This window comes from Ischnura elegans, chromosome 10 (genome assembly GCF_921293095.1).
Source record: "Ischnura elegans chromosome 10, ioIscEleg1.1, whole genome shotgun sequence".
Classification (NCBI taxonomy): Eukaryota; Metazoa; Arthropoda; class Insecta; order Odonata; family Coenagrionidae; genus Ischnura; species Ischnura elegans.
The window spans coordinates 8,461,992-8,482,809 of record NC_060255.1 but is presented as its reverse complement, the minus strand read 5'-3'; the positions used below and the strand labels follow the sequence as shown (position 1 = coordinate 8,482,809).

Here is a 20,818-nt window from a genome sequence, read left to right as displayed (position 1 = left end):
GAAAAGGTCCTTGTCTTGATTCCTGGTATAGTTTAATTATGTCTCATAGCATTACATGCAGACTTTATGTGTCTTCAGTTTCAGCAGAATTAAATTGTTTCATTCTAAGCTGTGGTATAAAAATGAATTCATTACATCTGTTTTTTGGAGTTGAGGATAAGTGTTAACGTTTCTACATTTCTAGTTTATTTGGCATATGGGCATGATATGCTATAAGAAATCTGTGAGGGGAACTGGGTTGTGTTTACCCAATTTTTTAATGTCATCTTTCTTTTTTTTTAATGCACCTTTTTTGTGCTCATATGACTTCTACTTGAATCTTTAGTATGGCATCTCTAATGTACTTGAAGTAATCACGTTTTATATTTAAATGATTTTTTACAGTAATTTAGTAATTTTCATGTCACCTACGTAAACTTTCCATGTGGAATCAAAAAGCCTTGTAAATTTCACATACACCCATGTCTCGTATAGCGCAATTTCGATTAGCGCAATTTCGATATAGCGCAAAGTCGTTCCTCGGGGAAACATTGCAACGCAGTGTAGCCTAATCAAAAAACTTAAACGCTCTCGTGATAAAACGTGAACTTGCGCTAAGTACACACGAAATTTCTATCATTTTACGCATATTAATATTATTGCTTGCCTCAAATCTTCTCTTTTGCTTATATATTAATCGAAATCCATTGCTGTGCAATGGCCAAAAGTATTACTCGTCATTGGGTCCAGATAGCCGGCCTACCGAAGTAATTTATCTCGTCTCCTTAACAGAATGAGTTAATTTAGATCATTAATTAAGCGTGGGGCTAGTGGAAATGAGTTTTTTAAGCAATACTGGTTGAGACGTAATTTTTGCCATCATAGGTTATCGGGCGATTGACTTCCAGGTAGAGAGTCTACGCTAAAGCCTTCAAGGTCAACGGTATTCACGGGGGAGAAATGGAGCGGTGGCCGAGTTGCGCATGAATAGCATCAACATATAAGAGGGTCCGCTGTAGATTCTCAAACACAATAGCTTCGTTCCTTCCCCGCAGTCGTAGACCCTCTGCGTCTCAAGAATACAGTTCAGCAGTAGAAGGTGATGTCGATAGAGCCATGCAGAGTAAAAACCAAGATAAAATGGCAAAAAATAGGAATTCGGGTAGAAAAATCAAGAATTTATCAAGAAAAACCATAAACCCAGAAGAGAAATTGATATAGGTCAATTGCTTTGAAAATGGAGAACATCAAAGCGATATTGCGCGGAAGTTTAAACGCACGATGCCTTATTCTGAATAAAGACGATGTTAAAACATCTGTGACCTCAGCCGCACCAACTTCAACCAAGCGGTCTACACATACGGAAAGTTCATAGTGAATCAGTGCAAAAAGACGAGAGTGGTAATCGCTCCGAGACATTTAGTGAAAGCTCCGGTTGGTTCCAGAATTTAATCGGCAAGCAGGTATTTTCAGTGCGGCGATATCAGGTGAATTTGCAAGTGTTGATAGCGCAGTCACCACAACATTTTCTGATGAACTCCAAGCTGTGATTGAAAGTGGCTCCTTTCCCCCTCAACTAGTTTTTAGTGTTGACGAGACGATATCCTTTGGGAAAAGAATGCATTCTCGTTCATTCATTTTCAGGGAAGGAAAACCTGGGTCAGGTTTCAAGGCATTTAAAGACTGTTTCAAGGCATTTAAAGACAATTTCACGTAGCTGCTAATGACTTGGAGGACTTCAAATTAAAATGATTTATCATTCTTAAACTCCGCTAGCTATGAAATGGCATTCAAAGTAGCATTTGCCTGTCATTTCGATGAGCGACAAAAGGGCCTGGGTGACACAATAGATGTTTTTAGACTGGTTTGAAAAATCGTCAACTGCCGGCAATGCATTACGAACCCCTGAGATAGCAGATGTTAGCCCACCCGCACGACAGGAGGGAATTTCAAAAGCACGTAAGAATTTTTTTTAACGTGAATAAAAGTCTTCAAATGCGTGCATGCTATCTTTAAAGATGTTTTAAACTATAAACATTTATATAATTAATGTTTTCTAAGGCTATTTTTATGGGAATATATATGTTTTAGAGGAAATTCAATACCCAAGACCTATGCTACCAGGAACGCATCCCTATCTTCTCAATGTTAAAACGCTCTCGTATAACGCAAATTCGTATAGCGCAAAGACCCCAAGGAACGCATCCCTTGCGCTATACGAGACATGGGTGTAATTGAATGTAATTTATGTGAAAAGGTTGATCAATACTCATTTAAGAATTTTAATTTTATTAAATGAAATTCATTTGCGTGAAATTTACAAGGCTTTTTGATAATAATAATGATAAAAAAGATATAGTAATACATGTTTTATTTGCCTAGAGGACACAAATCATCACAATACATCAAGTTACAAGTGCAAGTGTATAGGGCATGTCAAAAGAGAACTTATTCACATGGGAAATGTCACCATTCATTGTAATGATATTCTTTTACATTATAAAAACACTTGTCTAGTAGGTATTCTTTCACACTGTAAAACACTCTTTTTAAAAACGTTAAAACCACCTATATTTTTTATGGCTTCAGGTAATTTGTAATACAATTTTGTGCACATGGACTCAGGCCCTTTAGATGCCAGAGATAAGTTAGATAGATTGACACGAGTCATTTCTTCTCCTTGTCTAATATGGATGAAAGCTGTTATTCCTAATTAAATTAACCTCATGCTTTTTGACATACATGGCACACTGTATTCAGTTTTTTACGTAAGTATGCTATTTGTGCATCCCACTTCAAATTACTATAAACATAAATTTCAAGAAATTTAATACATTCCAAGTTATAAAAATTATCATTTTTGCCCTGCAGCAAATCATTCTACTTGAGGCTGTGCTTAACAGAAAACAATGTCACTTGGGTTTTATCATCGTTTAACATTAGTTCATTGTCATCACACCATGTTTGCATCCATTTCATTATATTTTTACTGGCATCAATTAACATGCTCACATTTTTACTCTTTGATAAAATGGTTACATCACCTGCATACATGATATACTTATTATTGGAAGTTACAACTTTATTGGGTAAATCATTGATGAATATCAAAAAAAAGCGGAGGGCCCAATGAAGACCCCTGTGGTACACTTTTTTTAACCTTTAGCATAGAGGAAAAATACCGTATAAGTGCATGTATGAGCCGCATACGTGTAAGAGACGCACTCTAATTTTGAGCATAGAAGCTAAAGAAAAAAAAATTAGCGGCATTTTTTTAATCCTATTGCGTGGTGTTGCAGATGCATGCCTGGGCTTTAAACAGTTGTAAAAATTTCCTCTTTCAATACAAAAAATTTACGCAGAATTTTTTAGCTAAATTTACACGACATGTATAGTGCGTGGAGATATGTAGGTATTCACTTGTAGTCTTAACCTTATGATGCTTACTGGGGATGGTTGAATTGGAAACCTCAGATCCAAATATCCATGGATAATGCCCTTCACCTTATACTCCGGATCCGAATTCGTTGAGGAAATTGAATCTGATTCTGAAACTTAGAATCAATGCTTTTGTGAATGCAACGTCTCATAAGAGGGAGTAGAAAGAGTTCTGATGAAAGAAAATGCATAAAAAGGATCTCTTAAAGAAAATGTATAAAAAAATCTTCTACACCACCAGTTTCATGTGCTATGACAGGGTTCCCGCTCAACCTTGAAAACCTGAAAGCCGTGAATTTCGTATACCGTGAAAAATCCTGGAAGAAGCCGTGAATTTTGTCCTAAAGCCCTAAAAATCTCTCAATCTTGATTTTATGATTGTAGAACTATAATTGACAGAATAAAAGAAAAATGGATATTTTGATCATATTTCAAGGTCTGTCATGTGCAGACATGGCCACGGATTTATCTGGACAGGTATATTTGAAGCGCGATTATTGGTCCGTGTGCCATGATGACACATTGACCTTAAGCCTGTACCAAAGCCGGAAGACTGGTAACCAATCTGTTCATTGACACTTGCGAAAATTCAAACACTTCTCGAGTTCTGTGGCACCCTGGTCCCTCCATTTTCCCACTCACAACCTTTAGCCGGAGCTGAATTTTGCAAAAGATATACTGTCGCGTTTGTTAAATTTGTAGTTAACGTGCGGCCGATGATTGTTACGTGATCAATATTTCTGCCTGAAATGGTGAAACATTTTTATTTCCTCTTCAAACTTCGCAAATATGGTTGATACACTTTATAAACACTTTTTATAAGTTAAAAACTTGGGAGCAAAGACACACCCGCACGCCACAACTTGTACAACCCAACTCCCCGTACACTCCCTCCCGCGCCGTCAACAACAATTGCTCCATTACCCTCTGCTGCTCATTATTGCCCGCTTCATTAACCTTCTCCCGTCAATCGTCACACCAACATCCAACTCAAAACAACTCAAAAAATTGAGCGTTACAATGGCTTATCTACAAGCCGTGAATTTGAAGACATTTAGACCGTGAAAACCTGGAAAAAACCGTGAATTTTATAATGTAGATTGAGTGGGAACCCTGAATGAGGTCCAGACTGTCGTGAATAAAAATAGAGGCAATGGTTCATAAACTGACTCAATACATATATGGAGTGATTTGATCAACAGCATGCAAACTTGGAGCCTTAAATTAACCAAGCCCAGTCAACCTTCTGTTTTAAAAGCTAATACATACCTTATAGCTTTTGTTCACTGCCCTGTTATTTGGGATACTGATTATGGTACATATTTGGAAAGATAATGTTTCTGACTCGCAGCTGAGCTTAAAGCCACCGAGTGCATCCACCGGGATGCAGATGGTGGGTCGACCTCTAGGTATAGACATTGGCTGCAAGAATAGCAAGTTCACTTGTCTAATAAGCAGTCTTGGACAAAAAGTGATGGTGTTCTGAGGGGGTATCAGTCTTCCCTTGGGTAGGGTAAGCCATCTAAGTGATAAATTAAGCTTGTGAAGACGCCGTGACTTGGCAACTGAAGGCCGCCAACAATTATGCATCTCATCACCAGGGGGAGAGGGCAGCAGCTCTTCTTTATGTGTGTTTAGGTGGAGACCATCTTGATTGGTACAGCGACGCACATTTCACTATGGGCACGCTAACATTTATTTTAATGGCCATGGTGCTGCAATGTGGAAGGCACAGGGAAAACACTACATTATTATCCAGAGGAGTCTTTGCTCTTTGAGAAGAGACTTGAAAAGAACTAGCTGATGTTCATTGTGTTTGTGGACTTAGAGAAGGCATTTGATAATGTGGATTGGAACACAATGCTGGGAATCCTGCTGGGGAATGCTGGGGAATGCTGGGGACAGCGAGAAATAATTGATTGATTCCTGGAAAATATGTAAAAAAATTTATTCTCACAATGAGTATTATTTATTTTTTGTTAATTTTCATTCCAATGATATTTATGTGTTTGTGTGTGTGTGTGCATTGCATGGAAGTGTTAAAATATTCATTTGCATTTTCAGGACTTTAAGATACATTTTTGGCTGTCTTCAAAGAACTGTTATGAATAAATGGCCCCATGAGAGGCTAGTTAGGACAAGGGTTGTCAGTGGTTACATTTTCCTGAGATTACTCTGTCCTGCCATTCTCAACCCCAGGCAGTTCAATTTAATAGCAGGTACTTTATTTACATTGTTATAGTATTTAGCTTAAGCAATACTCTGAATTCATTGAAGTAACTTGTATTAGTAACCTTTATCTGTCTTAAAAGTCATTACAGTACTTGTGTGTCTTATCAATGGCATTTTATTTGATTGTCAAGTTGTTACATACAAGTATTATATAATCATTTTTGGTTTTATTTTTACCTGAGATAGTAATTTACATGCATTATGTTTTGTTAGGAAGGTGTTATGATCACAGTAATTATTCTTGTACTTTAGAATGGAAGTAATGAATTTTCCATTCAGATGCTCTACCTACGAAGTACGTACATAGCTCTGGCCTGGATATTGTCCTACATGTATTACTAACTGGGTGCCAGGTCTTCTCCCCCTAATAATCCATTCTGGGCTTGAGAAAATTTTGGGATGTACAGCAGACTCCCGATTATCTGGCTGCGGTACATTTGTGTTGCAGATTATGTGTGCATGATTTTCTCTCTCGCTCAATATATTCCGCGATCTTTATAAAAAAATACAATCGGATGCAAAATCATTGGAATTATGTACTGCGTTAATGCCACGGATACACCGGGCTTATTATTTCCGTTAGAATCCCCTTCGTAAAACAGAAGCGATTGCTCGCTAGCTGCATTCACGGGAGCACCATGTTCCTGTTTTCCAAGCCTCGTAGCAAGCAACCACACTCCGTGATCACGGACACACACGGATACGTCCCGCAGCAGTTGCAACCCTGGCAACTTGTGCAAGACCCGACTACGTGGCGTGGTGCCTGACAGTGTTGTTTCCGATGTCGAGAAGTGGTTTTGAAGCATTCATGCAAACCACTTTTCTGTATCTGTGATCAAACTGCCGCGGATGTGTGGTTTTCGAAACCAGGCCTTACATGGAGCATTAATAATACAAGTACAACCATGTTATCGTACTAAAAATATCGCGAACTGTCAAAGAAAGCTCTCAATGAGTCCGGGAAGCATGGGCGCGAAGGGGCAGCTGCCCCCCTTTAGAAGCAAAAATCGCAAATGTCTTAAAGGTAAATAATATTTTTTCAAGGAAATAATGTTAAAAACTAATTTAGAGCTGTTATATTTCCTCAAAATGTTGATTTCAATCACCTTTTCCATGCTTAAATCTTACCTACAACTTGAACAACTTTGGCTTGCTCCCCCCCAGTTTTGATCCTGGGTACGCTCTTGCTGTGAAGCACTCTAAAATAACAGACTAACAGCATAATTAATAATACATTGTTTGTTTTACGTAAATTATGAACATTGCAAGACATTAAAGTGAAAGTTGGGTTATCCGTGTTTTGCGATTATTCGTGCCCTCTCTCTCCCCATCATTAGCCATTGGGATAATCGGGCAGGGCCGGCCCTAGCAGGTGCGGGCGAACCTTCAGTGCGGGGCCCTTCACTTAAAATATTACACTCTATACCCCATCTACAAACTCTAGCATTTTTGAATCCTAACCACTCTCTGACTAAGATGTGTTCCCCTCCCAAATTCAGACTCGCAATAATATCACTACTTTCATAATCAAACATCTTCCTCTTCCTCCCCACTCTTTTCTCTTCAAACTTCGGTTCGATCTGCAAATTTTCCGCTATTTCTTTTGCGGTTATCTGCGCACTAATGTATAACCTTCATTTCGGTACCTCTCAATGTATTTGACTAAGCCATTGAGGGAGTTGGTTGCTCTTTCGGACTTAACAAAACAGTAATAGTTGAAATTGCGTTTTCCAAACTATCGTATATTTTATTTTACTTTTTTCACGAACGCGGGCCCCCCAAAGCGTAGGGTCCCGGGGCGGTCGCCCCGGGCCCCATGGCCGGCCCTGTAATCTGGAGTATACTGTATTGTTTTATTTTTGGTCTTCATCCAAAATGCATTTATGTGTTATCATTGAAGTCATTTATCAATTTGCGGTAAAGTTTGAAGAATTGGTGGAAACCATCTGATTTTAATTATTCTCAAAGGTCTTTTTCATGTCATTAGGGATAAAAAAATACTCTCTAATCATTCTTGTTCGTTTATTATTTCTCTCTTGCAAATAATTTGCAGAACCACCACCTCCAATGGCTTCCAGATCTTTAATTATGGTGGCCAAATGCCTACAGAATCTGGCCAATCTAGTAGAGTTTGGTGGAAAAGAACCTTACATGGAGGTTGTTAATCCATTCATTTTAAAAAATAAGGAGCGGATGGTTGTGTATCTGGATCATCTTTCGGTAAGTATACATGAAAATTCATTATCTATCATTTGCAAATATATTTTTCTATTAAATTATTTTGGTAGTGTTTCGGTGGACTCATATTTAAAAAAAAACTGCACTAAAAAGTAAAGTATAAATTTTTCATTGCACGGAGAATAAGTGAGAGAGTGTTAATTAGGTTTAGATTATATTAGAGCATGGAAATACGTGTATAAACTTTAATGACCTATCACTCACTCTCACTCTTCTACAATCATTTCTAGTAAGCCTAATCAGCACCCACAACTTATTTTCCGAGTGATGGAAGCTCATTTTTCACTTTTTTATGGATTTTTTTACTTTTTAGTGCATTTTTTACTTTTTTGGAGAAAGCGATTTTTAAGTCCTTTGTATTTTATTTAATCAATGAAAATCTCTGATATTACCTTGTCAGTGGTTTGAATAATTTATTGATTTTTTCCGTAATTATATTGAATTGAAAATTGATGTTCGATTTCTTTCAAGCATTCAGATTTATGCCAATCATTGCAACAAATTTGGAATTGGCTGAGTTTTACCATGATAAGACAAAAAATCACAGCTTTATGCTCTATCATCAAATATGTACTTACCATTGGAATATAATCATCAGTGCTTGAGTGTATCACATTTAGATTATTATCACACAATATTAGCTATTTTTATCATGATGGAAAACTTATATTATTAAGAAGTGTAATTCTTAACTTCATGAGTTAACATCTAAATGACTTATGATAATGGAAATACTGTTTCTATTATTCCATGAGTTATATCATTAATGAATAGTCTTTTAGTATAATATTATTATTCTGACAACTGAATAAATTCATTTCCTTATCAAGACTGTTCCCCAATAACGATTGCCACATGTCATAAGAGAGCAGTATGACATTTGGCGATAGAGAGACACTCCTAAATGACCATGGCATTCCATCAGACTAATAATGGAGGTTATATTTGTCCATTGTCAATGCCATTTTCGATATTAATTTTGCACTCCTAACATTTCCCTTAGTTCCCTCTTTGTTAGCAATTACCTAATGGATTACAAAGTTACACAATTGTAATTCACTGAAACTCTTTTTGTGTATTCCAATGACAGTTAAGGTGGGAATGATAGACTTAGGGTGGGATTTGAGAAAGTATATTATATCATTATTATTGTGAGCCTAATATCGCATGTGGCGAAAGTGGTACTGAGGATATTGAACTCACGAATGGAGGCGAGGGCAAACGAGTATTTGGGCGATGATCAGTTTGGTTTAAGAAAAGAGAAGTCAATTTGTGACACAATAGGGATAATGAGGTCCCTGGTGGAGAGGAACCTAGTATATAACCAGGACATGTATGCCTGCTTTGTGGATTTTGAAAAAAACATTTCATAGAGTGAACTGGGTAAAGTTAGTGGATATTCTCAAGAAAATAGGTGTAAACTGGAGGGATTCATAATCTGTATATGGCCCAGACTGCGCAAGTGTGGGTAGCGGATGGTGAATCTGGTTGGGCAAGCATGGGCCGGGGAGTGAGGTAAGGCTGTCCTCTGTTGCTGCTGCTCTTTAACGTGTATGCTGTGGAGATGGTAAGAGAAGGATGGGACGAGTTAGAAGCTGAGTAAAAGTAGGAGGAAGGATGTTCAAATCGATGAGATTAGCGAATGATCAGGTTTTGATCAGTCAGTCAGCGAGGGGACTGCAGGCTATTGTGGATGCATTATACAAGCATTGCGAGGAGTATGGGGTAAGGATTAATCGCAAAAAGACCAAGGTTTTGAGGTTTTGTAAAGCATCACGAGCATGGAATGTGAAACTTAAGGTGAAGGTGGGTGGTGAAAAATTTGAGCAGGTTGAGCAGTTCAACTACATATTTAGGCAGCACGTTAGAAGAAAATGGATGCAGTAGTAAGGACATCGGGAAAAGAGTTGCATCAGCAAAGGAGGCGTTCATGAACAGGAAGGAGCTTCTGAGAGGTTTGCTATGTAAGAATTTAAAGAAAAGGTTAGTGAAGAGTCTAATCTGGAGAGCAGTGCTTTACGGTGCAGAAACGTGGACACTTAGGAAGGATGACAAGAGAAAATTGGAGGCATTCGAGATTAGGGTGTGGAGAAGTATGGAGAAGGTGAAGTGGACGGAGAGGAGGAGGAACTACGAAGTGCTGGGCGTGGTGGGTGAGGAGAGGCTTCTTTGTGATGAGGTGCGGATGAGACAGAAGGTATGGATGGAGCGGGGAGGGGATGTTGAGAACGGTGTTAGAGGGTAGAATGTTAGAGAAACGAGATAAAGGAAGGAAAAGAATAGGATTTTTAGATAGAATGAAAGGGAGTAGGCCTTATTGAGAACTGAAGAGGGAAGTGGTTGATGCGGAGGGAGGATCCCAGAATTCTTCTCAAGTACTCCATGGAAACCAACCTGAATCGCTAAAACACTTTAATAATAATAATTATTTAATGGTTGCCAACATCAATAAAGGATGATATTTCGAAAGACCTTTCATAATATCAACCCTTTTTTGCCGGCGCCAACAATTGGAAAACGTTTCCCTTGCTACGAGTAGCATGAGAATATTTTAACCTCTCTGTACGTAGCTCTTTTTTGGAGTGGAGTTGCCCTGGTATTTTTGTCCCTCAGATTTGGGACGCAACTCAACGGGGCACTAGGGTATTATGTACCACAGTTACTGAACTCGACCCACGTCTGTTTTTGTTCGTTTCTCATTTTCGCTTGAATTTTAGCAAAATATAAATTTTAGGAACCTGGCAGAATGTGGTTAATAATACATGTCTGATGCTGAAAAAGTGTTGTACTGTTGAGTCCAAAACCTTTACTTGTGAGGGAGATTGGAGTATGAAAAAAGCCTTTTCTTTGATCCGCCATACTATTTTCTTTTAAATTATTTATTCCTCATTAAGTGTCAGAGATTTTAAACAGAGGTTGTGTTTTCTTTTCAGAACATTACTGAAAAACCAGATTCAGAAGATGGTCGTATTAAAGGAGATCCGGCTAGAGATTTGGGGACCCTTCACCACATATGTGTTTCTCATTTAAAAGAACTTCAAACCTTAAGTAAAACCCAGGTGAGCATCATATGTATTCATTTTACTCCTGGAAGAGTAATATTTTTCTTTTTTATCAAACGAAAGTAGTGTATTTCTCTGACTATAGTTTCCCCAATGGTTGAAGATTTAATTTGCAATCAAATGAGTAACTTGTTTAACAGTATGGTTATAAACAATAATTACAATTAATCTAAGTCTGATGGGAATTGTTTACGTTATATTTATTCTTAATCAATAGTATTAGAAACTGATCAACAATCAAATCAAATATCCTCCTGGAATACATAGATGCAAATGGCAGAAAGCAGTTATTCGTGTTTTTGACCCTGTTCCAGCGATTTTAAAAATTAGGATTATGCTTTAAGGTAGGGCGAACAACACATATTTTTTCGGCATGTCTATTGTTTCCTGAAAATTTTAATTTAATTTTGAAAATTTCAAACTTATGTAAAAGTATAGTTTTTGGTCCAAAATTTTTGAAAAAAATCAGGATGGTAGACCAAAATATTATCACAATTTAAAATCAAGAAAATGATTAAAAAAGAATAAAAACTGGAGATATGGTTAAGAAACTAAAAATCCTGTTTCAATTTTTTCTGGGGTTATTTTCCATTGTTGAGGTCTAAAACTATGGGAAAACACATGATTTTGGATGCACTTGTGTATATGTGTGTGTGCAAGTGTATATTTTTTATTTCTCAAAATATCAGGGGGCACTTTTCACCATCTTAACCTGCTAGACCCTTTGATGTGGGAACTGTTGTCCGGGTTGCCTATTTGCGATCAAGAAAATATTATTGCTTAATTAATGACTTCCATCAGCAGGAGGAGGATGAGGATATTATGCCAATGAAAAGTCTTATGATTTGAGATTGAACCTCAACTTTCCCTTGCGTTTACATATGGGATAAGCAAATCTTTTGCTAGTTATCGGGTTGGAGTTGGAAGTGAAAAGAATTTATTGAGGTTCTCGTCATGTAGAGGCGTGGAGGTGAGGGAAGTTAGCAATGAGAGGTTGGGCAAAATCTTTTGCTGTCATCAGCCAGCCCTCAGTTCAGTGTTATTTGCAATCAACTGCAACTTTGGATAAAATTTATAAAAAAGCAGTTAGTACAGAAGTGGACTATTCTTATTCACAATTCTGATCATGTGATCCTGGAGCAATTTATCAGTATACATGAGAATAACTGCATTATCTATACCTGCTTCCTATAATAAGAAATTGATTCTTGCAACTTAATTGCATTTCCATATGTTTCACAGTGCATATTACTATTTCTACTAGTTATTTCGTTTCCAGGTACAACACTCATGATTAATATGCACTTTCATCTTTTCGATAGTCTGGTCTTTTCATTTTAAGCACCTTAATACAGAGAGTAGGACTTTAAATAGCAGGGATTCAGGTTGGCACTAGCATGCCTCATCCATACTGTCACATGTCAGTCGCCTTTTTGAAGAGTCATGAAACTTAAAGAAAAGTGGAATGATGACTGGCAGAATATAATGTCCCCTAATTACAGCATAGCCCTATACCTGGGGCTTGAAAATGCCACTGCATTTTTATGAATATTGATAGTTTTTATTATATGCAGCTTTCTTATTGATTATAATGGAATATATTGGTACTTTCTTGTAATAATATTGATTTTTCTATTATTTTTTCACTAAGAAAACTTTGTAAATATTTTTCAGCCTACAATCAAGAAACTGGTGACAGTAACTGAAATGCTGAGTAAACACAAGCAGAAGTATTTGGAAATGATTAGGTAGTTCTCGTGCTTCCAATATTGTGATTCTATCGGACAAGTTTTGTGTTGGGAGTGATTATTTTAACCTCCATGGATAGTGATGATTTTGAAAAGTACTTTTATGTGATCGTACACAGACTGTTTCATTATCAGCATAAAGTGTTCACTATAATTAATAAATAATTTCTGCAAGTTCAGTGCAGTCATAATTCCTAGTGATATGAGTGCTTGTTGGTGTACTATATATACGAAGAAACTGCATTGGTAGGTTTCACTTATTAAGGTCATAGCATTTTTAAAGTTTTGTATCAACGTCACTCAGTGATAGCTGAGAGTATGATTGGAATTCATGCTACATATTTTGATTGTAATATAGATGATGTAAATATTTTGATCAGTGTTTCAATATGTAATGCATTTTGTACAAAAACGATCCACATACATTAGTGAGATCTAGTGCTTTATGTATAGTGCTTATGATGTACTATTTTTAGCTTTGGTTTAAAGTCTTTCATTATACAGGACATAACACCACTGAATGTGAAACCAAGAGAACTTTGTGAAGGCAATGTAATTCACCATTATATGATGTTGGTTGGATGTCCGATGATGGTTGAGCTTAGAACAACACTATCTTCGGAAAATGAGTGCTCTATCTTGTAAATAGAAGATTTGGATCCTGGAAGCTAATGACATCAAGGGTAATTTTGTTGCTCAAGTAATTACGTTATGAACAATACATTCTTGTATTCCTTGAAGCTAAAGGTGTTGAGAGATTCCTTTTCATAAAAAAATACGACATGACATTTCCACATTGTTGAGAAACGCAAATTTTGTAGAAAAATAACACAATGTGCAATGAATAAAGTCTTAAGTAACAACTGCGGTCCATTATTTACCCAACGCACTTGTAGGTATGTCTTAGAACTTCGCTTAAACTTAACGTAATTATCCTCTTTCTACGGTATCGAACTGCTGTAATACCTTTATTAAGCTATAAGTAAGTATAATTTTCGCAATAAATTCCCAAAAAAAATGTAAGAACAAACATTATTTATTGAATGTCGTATTTCGCCAACATGATCATAACATTATATGGATAAATCACCTTCCACAACGTACATATCATGACCAAAATAAAATTGAAAATGCCATTACAGCGCAGCAAAATGCAACATACGGGCTTTTACGCTCTCCTATTCGTGCACATTTCCAAAATGTTCCAAGAAACCTGGAAGACAGACATATTACAGTAAGCTCGAATTCGATACAGACGACACAATTTCCACACACGTAATAACATACCCAACTTTATTCCGGTCCAAAATACTGGGAAAGATCGATCTTATGTACGCACAGGTACAAATAAGAAGCAAAACGACTGTCAAAAGACTTTGAAAATTGAAGAGTGCCGACTGAAAGGAAAGAGATACACGATTAACATTTTAAATATAACTTATGCGCTTTAATGCACCATAAGAAACCTACCATGATTAATCGATGAAATTCAGCATTAATAAGCCTTCTTAATACCCAGATGTCAATATAAGAAGTAAGTATGGGACGTAAACATTTGGAACTTCCCTTTTCGTTTACGTCGAGCTTAAAATCTAAATTTCGCTGCTCATTTTTTGAACGTTAGTCACTACAAATATTTTTACAATAATTATGCGAGAAATCGTCTTTTAAAATGTTTTTAAAAACTATTTTGTAAATATTTACGCCATAAAAAAATATTATTAAATTGTTTTATCCTTACAAATAATTAATATTTATGTTGACCTGTCGTCTCCTCCGGAAGTTGCACAGTGTAATATGGTTGACCGTAGTGAAACGTTGTGTGACACTCCGCGCCCGTTAACCGTTTTGTTGTGAAGTGACCATTATTATTTACTCTCTGTGTTTGTGAATACTTGTGTTTTCGTGCCGAGCTTTGTGTTTTGGATCATATCTCTGCATCGGTAAGTGGAATTTGGGGAAAACGTCTATTCCCTTTTTACAATCATTTGATCAACTTATGCATATTTTTGCTCTTACAAATATGGTATACTTCGCACGTCAAAATTCAAGTGTTTAAAGAGTCGTAACATTTGATCCTGGGATGAATAATTCGTACCGAAGTTGCATTTCACAATTGTTAGTAGTGGGTTCTTGTTGTTAAATACATTTGTATTGGTCAGTGTTGTTGTTGCGACTTATAAATTTCTTCCATCCCACAGTGCAAGCATTAGTGGGAGATTGCGGTACTCTTGAGATAATTTTATCTCGCATTTTCTGCTTAAAAGTGTACATCATGAATGAAACAAAGCCTCTCTACTGTCTCTTATTTGCTTATATAGCCTCAAAAATTATAATTGGAGGACCTTACAAAACATCTTAATTTGAAGGAAGCTGTTTTAGTGAGGTTTCGGCTGTTTATTTTTTGCCAACTCTTTGGCGGTATGAGTTTTATGAGTTAGTGAGAATTGTTAACTATTTAATTAATTCCAGTTTTTAGGGAAAACGTTGCGGAGAAATAGAAATCGTGTCGTATAATTTATCTTGCGATTGGATGTGTACTATGTTAACTCGTTTCGTGTGATATTCAGATAGAAACATTGAGCTCCTTATTTACATCTTGGTGGCGGTATTTTTCAATGCGTTTCAGGAAGTAATTAGTTTTCGATGACAAGTGATGTTGTGGTTATTAGAAACATCGCTGCTCGACATTTTGCTATATCATTTACTTTATTGTAATAGCTTTGATGTCAAAGTCTTAAGAATTATCATGGATGAGAATCTTCTATTGCTGTGTTTTCATATTGAAGCCTGTATTCTCTTGGAATTAATATATTTAATACACTTAAATTATGAAGTACCTGTTGACTTTCGTACCTGCTCTTTTCGCTCCACGCTAGGAATAGTTGAAAAAGTATGTGTGCAGTGTTCTCCCTAATAACGATGGTATCTTGATACCGCGTTTTCGGAGCTAGACACACAATCAGTATTAGGTGGCTCCATGGTAGTAAGCATGTGGAAAATTGCGTATTTATTGTCATATGTTGTCTCTGAATTGAGAGCATTGAAAAGCTTTTTGTCATTACTTGGCTCGGCCGTCTACGGGCCACCTCAATGGTGACCCTTCACCAGCAGGCACTACTCCTTATTGCAAATTCTCAGGCGCACTTACTTACTAGCTCATGGGTGTTTTGAGCCCATATCCAGCGTGTAGCGCTTCGTAAGTGTAGCGTAAGGTAAGAGTGGTGGAAGAACCACTTTTGGGATGAATTTTCAACTGTTGAGAAGCTTAAATGCCTTCCCTACAATGTGTGGGCTTGTTTTTGTAGCTTTGTAGTTGTCATACTGTTGTTAAGTATATATTATTGCTGAATGTAATCATAGGTTAAAATGAAATGCACTGTCACAGTAATTATGGATTTTAAATCAAATGGTTGTGGCTGACACCCTTGCGACCCCAAGTAATATTTAATAGCATTAATATTTCCTGTTGTAGTCGTTGCTGTGCAGTCATTTCAGATTTATATTAGCATTGCCGAAAGACATTGAGTGCTTGTGTAAATGTTCTATAAATGACATCTTGTCATGTATTCAATAATTCATAATAAAATTAGTGCTCCTCCTATCCGCAGTGTAAGGTGTGGATTTGACTGCTTATCAAGGACCCTACAAGGAGTGTGTCATCTTTTCATCAAATGAAGTCATTGTGGCGCGAACGGTTTATGTATTTTGCGTTAATATCTGGATAAGTTCTGTCATAATCTGCGTGAAAAGACTGTGGATCTGTCATCTCTTTGTGAGTACCCATTGCCCCTCTTTGTTTTATTCTTTAATGCATCTGCATGGAAGCCTACAATAAGTGCCAAATTTAACAATGTTTTTGCGTCTACACTCATTTACTAATGTGCGAATTATTAAGCATGCTCATGTAAGTAAGTTGTCGAAGTATGTAAGTTAAAATTTTTCTAACTCCCGCCATGAATTCATGGCTAAATTTTAAATGTGAGTGATTAAACTCCTAAGTACTCTTTTGTCTGTGATGAGTGATTGAAGAGAAGGCGTTATTGTGTTGAAGAATTAACAGAAATCCATCAAGGTTGTTTATGATTGCGAGAGATGCGATGTGTTTTTACATCCAAAGGGAATGCGCGCTTGTTGTTGCTGAACTCCTTTTATTCTGAGATTTACTTTCATCCTTTCATAGCAGAATGTGAAATGTTTAATGATATTATGAAAATGAACATATTAGTCGTATTCACAGCCTTTATTGCTCCATAATTTGGATCTATCCTAGTTGGGGTCGTTTTAGTGAATAGAAAGCACACACCATTAGGGGTGTAATTGGGTGTAGTTTATGGGGACAATTACCCAAGGACCCAAATTGGTATGAGCGTAGAGAGATTCTGTTTGGAGATTATTGTATGACTAGTAAGTATATTTTAGTTATGAGTCTTATTCAAAATTTTAATATCATCAGTCGGCGATCAATCTTAAATTACTCTTTTGGATATCTACACTGGTAGTCTTTGTGTTGGGAATAAAGTGAGGGCTACTCCCAGTGGTTCTAGGGAATTCAAGAGATATTGCTTTGAATCCCTGTATAGAAAAATGATTTCTCCCTTGTGGAATTTTCACACCGAGTAGTCCTTTCCTGTCTGTAGTACTGATCAGCAGCATGCATAATTGCCTTTTTTACCTCTAATTAATAATTAATATTAATTATTCACATTAGGTGTTTTATATTTCCTGAGTATTTTCCAAATTTTTGCCATGTCACCATTGATCAGCAGATGTTATAAGGAATAGGCGGAGTTAAAGTTGATATACAGGCAATGCATGTGACATACCTAATGTATGGTAGTTTATCAACAAATTTTTGTGATCATTGTTAACACAGTTCTGAAAATTCAATGATTGTGCTTGTGAGAAACTCTCATTTCACTTGTAAATAAATTTTCCCGTGTTAGTTGGTGGAATTATTTGGAACATGCCTAATTAGATGGTGTGTGCATGTGCTCTCAATATCTACTAAGAGTACTATTCATACGCCACTACAAGGTATAAGGTTTACGTGCGTATGTTGCGTTTATGCGTTACTGACGGTTTAGTTGTTGTGTCATTTCACTCGTTGGTGGGGGAGAAGCCTTTTTTCAATTCAATTTCGCTGCCACAGTCTTGATCCAGCCTCAGGCCGCTATATACACGGTGTATGATCATGCTATCATTCACGGGATCATGCGAGCAAAATAGTTCTAATTTTCACAGAATGAACAGGCGCATGACGGGTCATTTGCGAATTTTTCCGTGATACACGGCTAATGATTTCATTCGCATGATCATTCACCGTGTAGAGCGGCCTTAATAATAATAATAATATCGTTTATTTTCGTAGGCACTGGGGCCCATGAGAAAATATAAGTACAGCTTTCTACATTTCACATTGAGATAGATAAATAAAAGAAAAAGTAAATAAATACATAGACATATACAGTCAAATGTGAACAGTGCATATCGCCTAGTGCATGAAAAAAAAACAATACAATATTTTCGACAAAAAATAAATAATCGCACTTAGATGCCCGACGATCATTTGGGTTCACTGTGCGCTTCTTTATGTGCTTCGCTAGCAGTTCTCCGAGGATTCCTTGTCTGCCCGTCGAACTCATGACTCACAAAGGCTACCCCTGTTTCTTCTCGATATCGTCGCCTGAGCCGTCGGAGTTGCGGTGATTAATGTTGCCGGTTTTAGACCACGTTCCCCTTGATGTCTACCTCAAGCATTGCATTCCAATATTTCCCTCAATTCCCTGGGAGACTTGGCTGCGGTATTTGCTTCAAATATCACCCCATTGGGTTAATTGCTCGAAAAAGGCTGTTCTTAATATCGCCGGTGCTATATTTTTCATGGCTTAAAGAATGGTGGGATCATGGATATAGGAAATTACGGAGTAAGGAAGTAATTATGGAAGGGCAGTAGTATGGGTCTTGCATTCATTTGATAGTAAGCTAGTTTTCGAGAAACTTGTTTTGCCGCTACTGATTATATTCCGTCATATTTCTGAAGTTCATTGTGTTATGAACGCGTAGTCATGGTGCTACGGTCCTTGGAGGTCAGAGGGATATCATTCAGTTTTACTTCATATTCTCGTGTTTGTGGTGCGTACTGAAGTGGTGCTACAGTGGTTGCTGAAGGTGAAGGCAGCGGCGCCGGCTGTGTGGGGTTCGGAATTGAAAATTCAAGCCCATTTCCGAACGCCCAAACTTCTATCTCTCTCTTGTTTCGAATGTCCTCGTGATTGGAATAGCAGTCGTTATTGAGGAGAATCTAATTCCTTCGTATTGCATGTCCTGTAAACTTTGTAATATTTGTGCACGTTGGGGTGGAATTAAGTATTCCGAAGGGGCTTATTGCTCCTCTCTGGCTCATGATGGTGATCCACTGATTTTTGCTGCCCGGAGTAAACTATTCGATTTCGACTATATTATTCATGCATTCCATTCCGTAATCGTATGTGGAAATCATGTTTCTGAGCCTCTCTCCGGTGAAAGTGCGTGAGCGTTGAACGCATGCAGGAGTGGCTGTCGAAAACGTTGAACTCCAATGTTGTCTCTTTCGTACTGTTGGGCCACTCAACATCCGGTTATGTTTTATCTCACGCATGGAAATTTCGGAGATGTTTGGCGGTGGTGTGCAGATATGCATGTCTCCACTCACAGTGAGATGCTCGTGGGCGTGTTGTGTTTGCCATGGGGTTGAAAATTAAAAATTGATCGTACCTGCTTTATTTATTTTTTCAAGTAGGCCGAGGACGAAATTCGTTTACCAACACCTCCTTGCCTGGCGTAATGTGCTCGCTATGATCCCTCTTGGCTTCTTTTAGCGTGTTTTCCTTTATATTTAGTCAAATTGACCCTGTAATGCAACGCCAAGCACGAAAAACTGCTGAATTTGGCCTAACGTAATCTTCTGGGTAGTTACCCCTAATTTCTTCCAGGACTTTTGATTGTACTCCTAATTTTACAATATTATGTATTACTACTGGCACATGCTTTCCATGTTGACTGCTTTGGGAGAAGAATGATTAAGTCCTAAACAACTCCATTTTTTAGATGATTATCAATTATACTTTCTGTGATAGCTAGGCGTGCCATGGGTCTTACTTTCTGCGAAAGTTAATGTTTTCCGCATTTTTATGTCGAAAACGCTCTCTCCGAGGCTCTAGCTATGGTGACCAGTCGCTGGCTGGGATTGGATCCCGAGATGTATGTTTACGTGGTGGGCGGGCGGCCCGCCTGCCTTGGTATCGAGGTCGCTGACCATGTAGATTACGAAATAACATAGCGGCTTCACTCTCTCTTTCCCGGTGAAATAGGTTGATTGTCTTTGTCCGTTTCCGGGAATAATAGTTGCTCTAAGTAACTGCATCTGTGCACGGTGACATCACTTGTATTTGTCTGTGGTGGAATACAATGAACGCGATATTTTATGCGATCTACGCATGTTTCAGGATGCGTGGAGACTTTTCTGGTTGATATAGCAGCCGGCTGAACTTCGCTTGGCTCGCGGTTTTTCGCATGCGATAACTATCGCCCGCGTTGCCATTTCGGAGCAAGGTGATAGAAACTATATTTATCTAAAATTCTTTATCACCTTGATTTCGGAGTTGCTTTGGGTGGAAGATCGCCGCCCAGTCAAGTGATGTAGATGTTTGCTTTTTATTCTCCGCGAAGTTTTTATTTTAATTTCGATCTTGTGCTACACCGTCAATTACTTTTTGTACAACTTATGGAATAGACATAATCGTTAAATAATTTAAAACTAGGGAAATCGGGTTGTGATGAGGTTTTTTAGTGAACATATATGTAGTCCGAGAACTTTTTTTTAACATTTACGTTATTATTTACTTTTGCATAATCCTGCGTGTCGGGACCTGAGCATTATGCCTTCCTTTTTAAATATATATGTGCGTATTGTAGTATGTCTGGGTTGTGATAGCGCTCATTTTAAAGGCATGCAGGATTCATTGTACACGCGCAAAATTCAGGAGATATATTCATGTCTTCTGAAAATTCAGTGAGTTGCAATTTTTTTGATTAAATCGAGAAATCGTATTTTTTGTCAAAATTAAGCATTTATAATTG

General features: G+C 37.4%; 3 protein-coding genes across 7 annotated transcripts in view; 2 read left to right on the top strand and 1 right to left on the bottom strand.

The window, feature by feature from the left end:
- LOC124166992 (ras GTPase-activating protein 1) overlaps positions 1–13,560 on the top strand; it is a 47,919-nt gene extending 34,359 nt beyond the window's left edge. For both annotated transcript variants that reach the window (XM_046544750.1, XM_046544749.1), the window contains exons 15-18: positions 5,482–5,636; positions 7,703–7,869; positions 10,821–10,946; positions 12,624–13,560. In XM_046544750.1, coding sequence (XP_046400706.1) covers positions 5,482–5,636; positions 7,703–7,869; positions 10,821–10,946; positions 12,624–12,701 — 526 coding nt within the window. In that variant the 3' untranslated portion in view covers positions 12,702–13,560. The remainder of the gene's footprint in view (positions 1–5,481; positions 5,637–7,702; positions 7,870–10,820; positions 10,947–12,623) is intronic.
- A 157-nt stretch (positions 13,561–13,717) lies between these two features.
- Positions 13,718–14,310, bottom strand: LOC124166995 (protein kish-A). The gene is made up of 3 exons (XM_046544752.1): positions 14,168–14,310; positions 13,985–14,094; positions 13,718–13,910 (listed from the first exon to the last, which is right to left on the bottom strand). The coding sequence occupies exons 1-3, from the start codon at positions 14,168–14,170 to the stop codon at positions 13,805–13,807; spliced, it is 219 nt and encodes a 72-aa protein (XP_046400708.1). The 5' UTR covers positions 14,171–14,310; the 3' UTR covers positions 13,718–13,804.
- A 185-nt stretch (positions 14,311–14,495) lies between these two features.
- Positions 14,496–20,818, top strand: part of LOC124167048 (tyrosine-protein kinase CSK-like) — a 113,982-nt gene continuing 107,659 nt past the window's right edge. For 2 of the 4 annotated variants that reach the window (XM_046544823.1, XM_046544824.1), the window contains exons 1-2: positions 14,496–14,640; positions 16,309–16,472. The gene's annotated coding sequence lies outside the window, so the exon portion shown is untranslated. The remainder of the gene's footprint in view (positions 14,641–16,308; positions 16,473–20,818) is intronic. The other 2 variants (XM_046544825.1, XM_046544826.1) reach the window with 1 other exon arrangement.